This window comes from Octodon degus, unplaced genomic scaffold, assembly GCF_000260255.1.
Source record: "Octodon degus isolate 3935 unplaced genomic scaffold, OctDeg1.0 scaffold00236, whole genome shotgun sequence".
Lineage (NCBI taxonomy): Eukaryota > Metazoa > Chordata > Mammalia > Rodentia > Octodontidae > Octodon > Octodon degus.
In genome coordinates this window covers 1,900,553-1,908,629 of record NW_004524812.1, presented here as the reverse complement: position 1 = coordinate 1,908,629, position 8,077 = coordinate 1,900,553, and the positions used below count along the sequence as shown (strand labels likewise).

General features: G+C 37.9%; 1 protein-coding gene across 4 annotated transcripts in view; it reads right to left on the bottom strand.

Moving 5' to 3' along the window:
• The window catches only part of Dock11 (dedicator of cytokinesis 11), a 224,183-nt gene that overhangs the window by 81,295 nt on the left and 134,811 nt on the right, over positions 1-8,077 (bottom strand). For all 4 annotated transcript variants that reach the window (XM_004645686.3, XM_023706010.1, XM_023706012.1 and 1 more), the window contains 3 exons: positions 5,025-5,141; positions 3,376-3,451; positions 1,656-1,765 (listed from right to left, as the gene is read on the bottom strand). In XM_004645686.3, the coding sequence (XP_004645743.1) occupies positions 1,656-1,765; positions 3,376-3,451; positions 5,025-5,141 (303 nt within the window). The remainder of the gene's footprint in view (positions 1-1,655; positions 1,766-3,375; positions 3,452-5,024; positions 5,142-8,077) is intronic.

Here is an 8,077-nt window from a genome sequence, read left to right as displayed (position 1 = left end):
CTGCTTAGGCAAGCTGAGGGTTCTTTTTTTTTTTTTTTTTTTGTGAGGACACAGCAACATGTGTCAGCCACAGGAACCCTTCCCAGAAACCAAACCGGCAGCACCTTCTGAGGGTTCTTTTTTTTTTTGGTGCAACCCGGGATTGAACTCAGGCCCTTGTGTTTGCCAGGGAAGCACTTATTCCACTGAGCCATCTCCCTGGCCCCTTAGGCAAGCTTAGACAAAGTGCAGGGATCGTGGTTCGATCCCCAGCATCACATGCTGTGTCAGCCCTGCCCCCAGGGCAGCCTGCTACACAAAATTTTTTTGAAAAAGGGCTGGCCAAATAGCTCAGAGGATTAAAGTGCCTGCTTAGGCAGATGAAGCAGCCAGGGTTCAATCTCCAGCTTGCTGTGCCAGCCTCGCCTCCAGGGTGTGCTGAGATGGCGATTGAGACTGGGCATGGTGGTGCATGCCTGTAATCCCAGCTTTTGGGAGGCTGAACACAGGCAGATCACTACAAGTCCAGTCTACGTAGTGAGACCCTGTAGATCTGTACTGAAATAAAAAAAAGTAAAAGCCTGAATCAATCCTGTCAGGATGTGCTTTGTTTAAATGAAAAGGCACATAAGATATTTTAAACTTCAGCATTCCTCCTCTAAGAATAGAATGATCCCAAATAAATAACCAAATGTTGCATGTTAAGGTCCTACAGAGAAAAGAACAATCCAAATCTGAAACTTATAGAAGGAGATAAATTATGATGGTCAGAACAGAAATTAATGAAATTGAGACTTAAACACCAAAGGATCACTGAAATAAAGACTTGGTTATCTCAAAGATATAAAGGGAATCTTGTGATGGAGGAGAAGGGAGGTAGAGGAAGTAGAAAAGGATCAAGATGTGATATGTACATGCAAGGGTTTCCCCCATGAAGAATGTATTTACTGTGTGCCTGAAACATACAAGTAAAAAGTTGAGGAAAAACCCTTCCCCTTTTAGAATAGGTTAGTGTGGTAGAATAACAGAAAATATTCAAGGTTAGAATGCTTGAATATAGGGCCGGGGAGATGGCTCAGGGGAATAAGTGCTTCTCTGGCAAGCACAAGGGCCTGAGTTCAATCCCTGGTTCTGAAAAGAAAAAAAAAAAAAAAGAATCCTTGAATATATACAAATGTTTTGTCTCTTATAAAAATAGTTTAACATATAGCCAAGTAAGTCAGGTGTGATAGAGTGCCCTTGTATGTTCAGGTACGTGGGAGGCTGAGGCAGGAGTGTCTGTTGAGCCCAGGAATTCAAACCTAGCCTTAGCAACACAGACCTTGTTTCAATGTATGAATGGATGGATGACTGAATAATAAATGAATATAGTGTTTTAAAAATCAAAGACCCTCAAGTTCCCAGGATATAGCTTAGCAGCACAGCACTTGCATGGAAAGCACAAGATCCTCAGTTCAAAAAGAAAGAGGACAACCTAGTACCCTGCGTCAAGGATAAGGGATGGCTAAAACATCCAAAATATTGTGAAATGATTTTTATAAATCCAGGGTGGACTATGAGAATACATAGTGAGAATATATAAAAAGTATATGAGAATATATATAAGAGAATATAAAAAGTATTTTTATAACAGTCTAATACATCACTAGAGTTATCTTACATACTTAGGTTCTTACATTTTCAACAGTGTTGCCTTGATCTGGAAATCCTGTTGTTCCTTCTGGGATGAGGGAACCTCTTGAATCTTCCCTTTTAATTCCATGTCCATTTTGGAAAGATCCATAAGCTGGAAAAAATCCAAGTCTTTTTTAAATTCTTTTTTAAAAATGTATTTAGTACAGTGTCTACAGGGTCTCAGTACACAAAATGGTCTTGTAGTGATCCTTCCTGTTTTTTAGCCTCCCAAGAGCTGAGATTACAGGCGTGCAACACCAAGCCCAGTCTCAACTGCCATCGCAGTGCACCCCGGGGTGGGGCCTGCACCTGACATGCCGGAGATCGAACCCCCAGCCCATGTGTCTGCCTAAGCAGGTGCTTTAATCCATGGGGTTATCTGGCTGGCCCTAAAATCCAAGTCTTTATTAACAACAGGAGAAATTCTCAAAAATGCTTTTAAAAATAAGTTCTGATCTGTAGGTAAAAATTATATGGATTCATAAAATGCAGGGTTTTTTTGGTGTGTGTATGTGCAGAGTCTAACTACACAGCTGAAACTCATAGTGATCCTCCCGTTTTCAGCCTCCTCAATGCTGGGATTACAGGCACACAGTACCATACTCAGACTCATCACTAGCTCAGCGCACCTGGGTGCAGGGGCAGGGCCAGGGTGGCATGTGGTGTCAGGGATTGAACCCCGGCCCCTGTGCTTGCTTAAGCAGGTGCTTAATCCACTGAGCTATCTTGCCAGCCCCATAAAATGCAGTTTTAAAAATTGAAACATATATTAAAACTTTCCTTGTGAAAAATCCTTTTAAAATTAACATCTTTTTCTCTGTTGTCATTTTCTCTGAAAAATCCTTTTAAAATTAACATCTTTTTTTTCTGTTGTCATCTTCTCTGTTGTCATTTTCTCTGTTGTCAAAAACCATGTTGTCATGGTTTTTATAAGTCCAGGGTGGACTATGAGAATAGAGTGACATACATTGTCACTCTATTATCTATGATGATGGATCAAACATATTCATGTTTGTTTTTCTGTGTTCCATAGATAAAAAGTAGCAATTATTTATATTTTAAAAAATAGTTCCTAATTAAGTTGGAAATTTAATAAAATTATAAATGGATTACAAACAAAAAATAAGTACAGAGGCTGGGGATGTGGTCTAGTGGCAGAGTATGTGCCTCATATGGAGGTGCGGTCCTGGATTCTGTCCCTAGCACCACACATGCGCACACACACATACACACAGACACACACACACACACAAACACACACACAAACACACACACACAAAGTAGATTGTTTTAACTAAAGATAGAGGAAGTCAATTTTGGTTATTTAAAATTTGTAATTATATAAAAATTCTCAGAAACCAAGAAAAGGTTAATCCATTTTTCTTTTATATTTCAAAATACTTTGCTATATACGAAACCATAAGCAATTCTTCACAAATCAAAACCACATCATTCAAGAGACAATTTATAGAGAAAATTTGGACCCAAAAAAGGAAAGTGTGTTGCCCAAAATTGATGACAGATAAGAGGTTTAAAAATAACTTTTTCTCATTGTCTTCTATTTTTTCAGTATACCAAGCTATGTTTTGAACAAACAGAAAAACTAGGCAAAGAAACATGGCTGTGTTAGATTTTAAATAAGCTTTAGTGGTCATCATACTATGTATAGTTTTATTATGAAATATTTCAAACATTCAGAGAAGTACGGTGTATATTTCTGACCATTGTCTTTGTCAGTGCTCAGACTTCCTCTATTTGTAGGTGAAGTAAAGCCACATGGAAACTCATCCCTGGATGCCTGTAACAGAATGGGATACTTGTGTCATTTAAACCAATTTGTACTTTCGACATTACTTAGTACATAGGTGACTTTCTTTTAAAAATGCACTGCCAGAATACTGTTTTAACAAAGCTAGTTTGTTTATTTATTTATTGAATACAGGATCTCACTATGTAATTGAGTCAGTGATCCTCCCATCTCAGCCTCCCCAGCAGCACTGGAATTAGAGGTGTGCACCATCACACCTGGTTTTGGGGCCAGCACAGAGCACCTGGGGTTCCAGGGCTGGCATAGCATATAGTACCAGGAATTGAACCTCAGGTCCTTGTGCTTGCCAGGTAGGCGCTTAGACCACTGAGCTATCTTCCTAGCCCCAAACTAGTTTTTAAAAGAGACATAATTCTAGATAGGTGCAATAAGCATAATCTAAATATGGTACAGTTCTCTACCTTGGAACCAGGGGCAATGCAAGAAGTAGGAGCGTGACCAGAAGCCCTAGGTAAACTGGAGCTACAAAAAAGAACAGTAAAATATTGCTGTCAAATAAAGACCAGCTTGACACCCTCATTGGTGATAGAGAATTCAAATTCAGCTAATTGACATGGCTGAGTGCCACAGGCAAGCAAGCCATTTGGGAAAGTTTAAAAGCAGCTAACTCGGGACTCTAGGGCAGGCTTAACATCAGCTGGCACATTTTATAAACATTTCCAGTCTGCCACCAACAATATTACAGAGCTACTCAAAAGTGCAAAGGTGATCTTTGGTCATACAGACAGAGAAGGCAGGAGTTAACAGTTCCACTGGGTGCCATGTTTTTAAATTGAAAACACTGGAGAATATCCAGAGGAGTTTGGAAATTAAAGTTTGGAATGACAGAGCTATCTGGCCTGAAAAAAACATTTAAAAGTCATGTGTAATGGGTACCTGTAGAGGTAAGAGCAGATGTGTTCTGTGTGTCTCTAGAGGGCAAAATTAAGGTCAGTTGGTGGAAACCCTTCAGGTCTTATGTAAGAAGTATTTTAATCATTAAATGGCAAAAGTCAGTTTTGACAAATGGGAAACTGATTACTTCCAAAGTTCCCACTAAGTGTTAGGATTCTAAAAGAAATAAAAGGAAAGCAAAGACCAGTTGTAACGAACTAAAAGAGCCTACGCAGCCCTAAAAATAGATTACCAAGGAATGGGAGAAACAAAGGAATATAGTTTAATCCCTAATGTCGAACATTCTGAAGTGATGAATCTTTTGATCAGCTTTCAGATTGAATAAATATATAAAGGTATATTAACAGCAGTAGATCTTACAAACAAAGCTCTGGGTAGAAGGGATCATGGTATTCTCTTGTATCCTGTTATTTAAAGTTTGGTCCCTGGACCAGAGGCAACCCTCCCCAAAGCCTACTGAATCAGACTCTTTTTGAACAAATTCTCCAGGTGATTCATAGGCACATAAAAGTTTGAGAAGCAAAAGTGTAAATGTAATAATAGAGTAAAATATGAACTATTAAATTGAGGCCATGTAACATATAAGCCCAATTTCAAATATATTCATTAAAACACGATAAAATTCAAACAGAAATTCATGAATACTTACAGAATTAGGCATGGCTGCACAAGAATACAAAGTATCTCGGCCTGCTAATCGCTGTATATTTTCCAAAAGTAATCCAACAAACGGGAGATATAATTGTGCTATTTTGGCTTGTTGGTTCTGAAAAACAATTACCAAAGCTGAATTTCTACAAAATATATATACATCACAAATAAACACTTTCATATATCAATTTAAGAGACTAACAGTGGGCTATTATCCACAACAAATTAGTAGAACATAAGTATCTGTACTTAGAATCCCAAAATTAATTACTCCAGAATTAGGTGGGCATTTGAGTTTATGCAGAATACAGAACCAAAGTGCATTTATCAAACATGACTATATGAAATAAGAGGTTGTTTTTTAATAGCAGTTGTTATGGTTTGTGTCTATGGTTTGTGTCCCCTCAAATCCGCATGCAGTCATTGGGGCAGCAGACTTCTAGTTTGTGATTAAGTCATGATCCAATGCTGGGACTGTGGGTGTGAATGCTGCTGGGATTATGGGTGTGAGTGCTACACCAGCCCTGGGGCAGATGGCCTGAATGCAATATAAGGGAGGGAGAGAGGCTCTTTCCCCACTGCTGTTCCTCCCTTTTGGCTCTTGTTGTTTTGCTGTTTTCTACTACCATGAACTGCTGCCTTTTGCCACGTGCCTCTCTGCCTTGAAGCCAGCTGATTATGGACTGAAACCTCCACAAACTGTGAGCTAAATAAACTTCCTTAATTCTTTAATTTAGGGTGTTAGGTATTTTGTTCCAGCAACCAGAGAAAAGTAACTGGGACAGTGGTCAATCTATAAAGTAGATTGGGGCTTTAACTGCAATCAAGTTTGAATTTCATGGGAGCAGGGATTGTGTTTGTCTTGTTCACTGCTTCATTCCCAGTGCCTGGGCACAGAGCAGATGGTCAGTCCACATTAGCTGAATGATTGAGTAAATGGAAAACTGAAAAATGGCGAATTTATATATTCACTCAAGAAACATTTTTTGCTTCGATTAAAGCTCCAATTACAATAATGTGATCTTGGCACCATAAGTCAATTGTAAGACCTGGGAGATTGATACACTCATAAAAAAATAAAGCTGGCTAGTGCTTCCTATAACAAGTGTAGCATCTCTTCTACAAATTATTTGCTTTCTTTAGCTATGATCATTTTTCACCAAAGTTGTACTTTCAAATCGGAGAAAATTGTGTTTGCAATTTTCCAGGGACCACACTTTAAATAACAGGATACAAGAGAATACCATGATCCCCTCTACCCAGAGCTTTGTTTGTAAGATCTACTGCTGTTAACGCTATTGTTCTACTCTTTATTCTTGAGGTTGAACATTTGTCCATATTTAATTGTCCATTTACATGTTCTTTTGTGAATTTTAAAAAATCCTTAACAGATTTTCTACTAACACAGTACTCTCTGAGTGACAGTCTATGCCACAAGAAGTAGGTCTGGGTTGCCCCCAATGATGCTGATGTGTAAACAGGCTCGAGAAGCACAGATTTAGTGCAATATACTATTTGAGGCAGGAATGGTTCTTACACTGATCTTTGACAATGATTAGTCTGTACATTTTCTTACAAACTCCAGCCCTCTCAGGTTCTATTACAAAGGACATTTAGTTAAAACATATTCTTCGTAAGTTCTATCTGCTAGGTGTAACTTTGCCCTTTGAAACTAAAAAGAGTAAACCTACTTATACCTTTACATGGCAACTCTTTAAATATTTGGAGGCACTTAAATATTTAAGGCACTTAACCATTCATTCACAGCCTCCATTACTTTCCCTTATTCCATGGCTTTGGTTCTAAGATTTCTCATTACTGCCACTATACTTTTTGGAGGCAGTTCTGTATTTTTTTAAATGCCCATTTGAGAGGTAGTATAGCTAGAGGTTAAGAGTATAGATTTTGGAATTAGACATGAAGGGATATCAACTCTCCTACTGCTTGCTAATTAATTTTGATCAAGTCATTAAACCAAAATTCCTCTTTGGTAATGGAGGTTATAATCATTATATTAATTCATGTGAGGTATTTGATATAGTTTCTGGCATATGAAAACTCCTCCGTAAATTTTAGCTGTCATTATTTAGTACAGCTTCTAGGTAGGAATCCGATTTGATTCTGATAGTGAGTGATCTCTGCAAAGAAGTACAACTCTAAGGTAGACAGGAACATAGTTACCACGAAATAAACTACAACTTTTTTCCGGCTCAAAAGACAGCAATCTAAAAATCTACTAAGACCGGTTAAATAAATAAAATAAGGTATAAAACAATTTTTTTTAAATGTAGTAGTTTTACTCTTCAGTGAAAAAAGAACAATGCATAATGATAGACTTGGGCAGACATAAAAGTGCACATGAGAACTGACAACAGTAGTTGTTTCTGGAGAGGTAAAATACAGTATAGAGATAAGAAATGGGAGGACATTTTGATTTTTATTTGTTATCATGTATAATAGGCTTTTACTTTTAAAGGGAGCAAAACTAGAAGCACTTTTTCCCTGACCAAAGTAGAACTAGGAATTGCAATTCTTTGACATGTTAACGTTATGTGTAGTAGATACAGGAACAAGAGAGCCCAAGACAAATGTAAGGTATTAGACATTGCTCTTAATAAGAAAGATGTCTCATGATAAGTAGAACAAAAGATCTCTCCACACAGTTTATGAGTAGCATGTAGCAGCAATATCTCCAGAACTCCTCTCCAGAGGAAAGGCTTAAGATGGCAGTGTATTTGGAAAGCATGGGGGTGGAGAGTCTAGTCTCAAATAGGCTTTTGCATAATTCAAAAATAAATATTTGGGGTCACTTTGGTAGACTTGATGGAAATTCAGGCTTAAAACTCCCTTCCAACCCTCACCCTGACCTTCTCACTAATGAGAAATATGTTTTACTTGAATGTGTCTGACAAATGACCTCTCACCTAGATTGCCAGGGAACTCTTTGCAGCAGAGAAAGGACATTTTTATTTACAGATAAAAGTAGCTTTGTATGTTTGTGTGCTAACATGCATATATATATATATATATATATATATATATACACATATT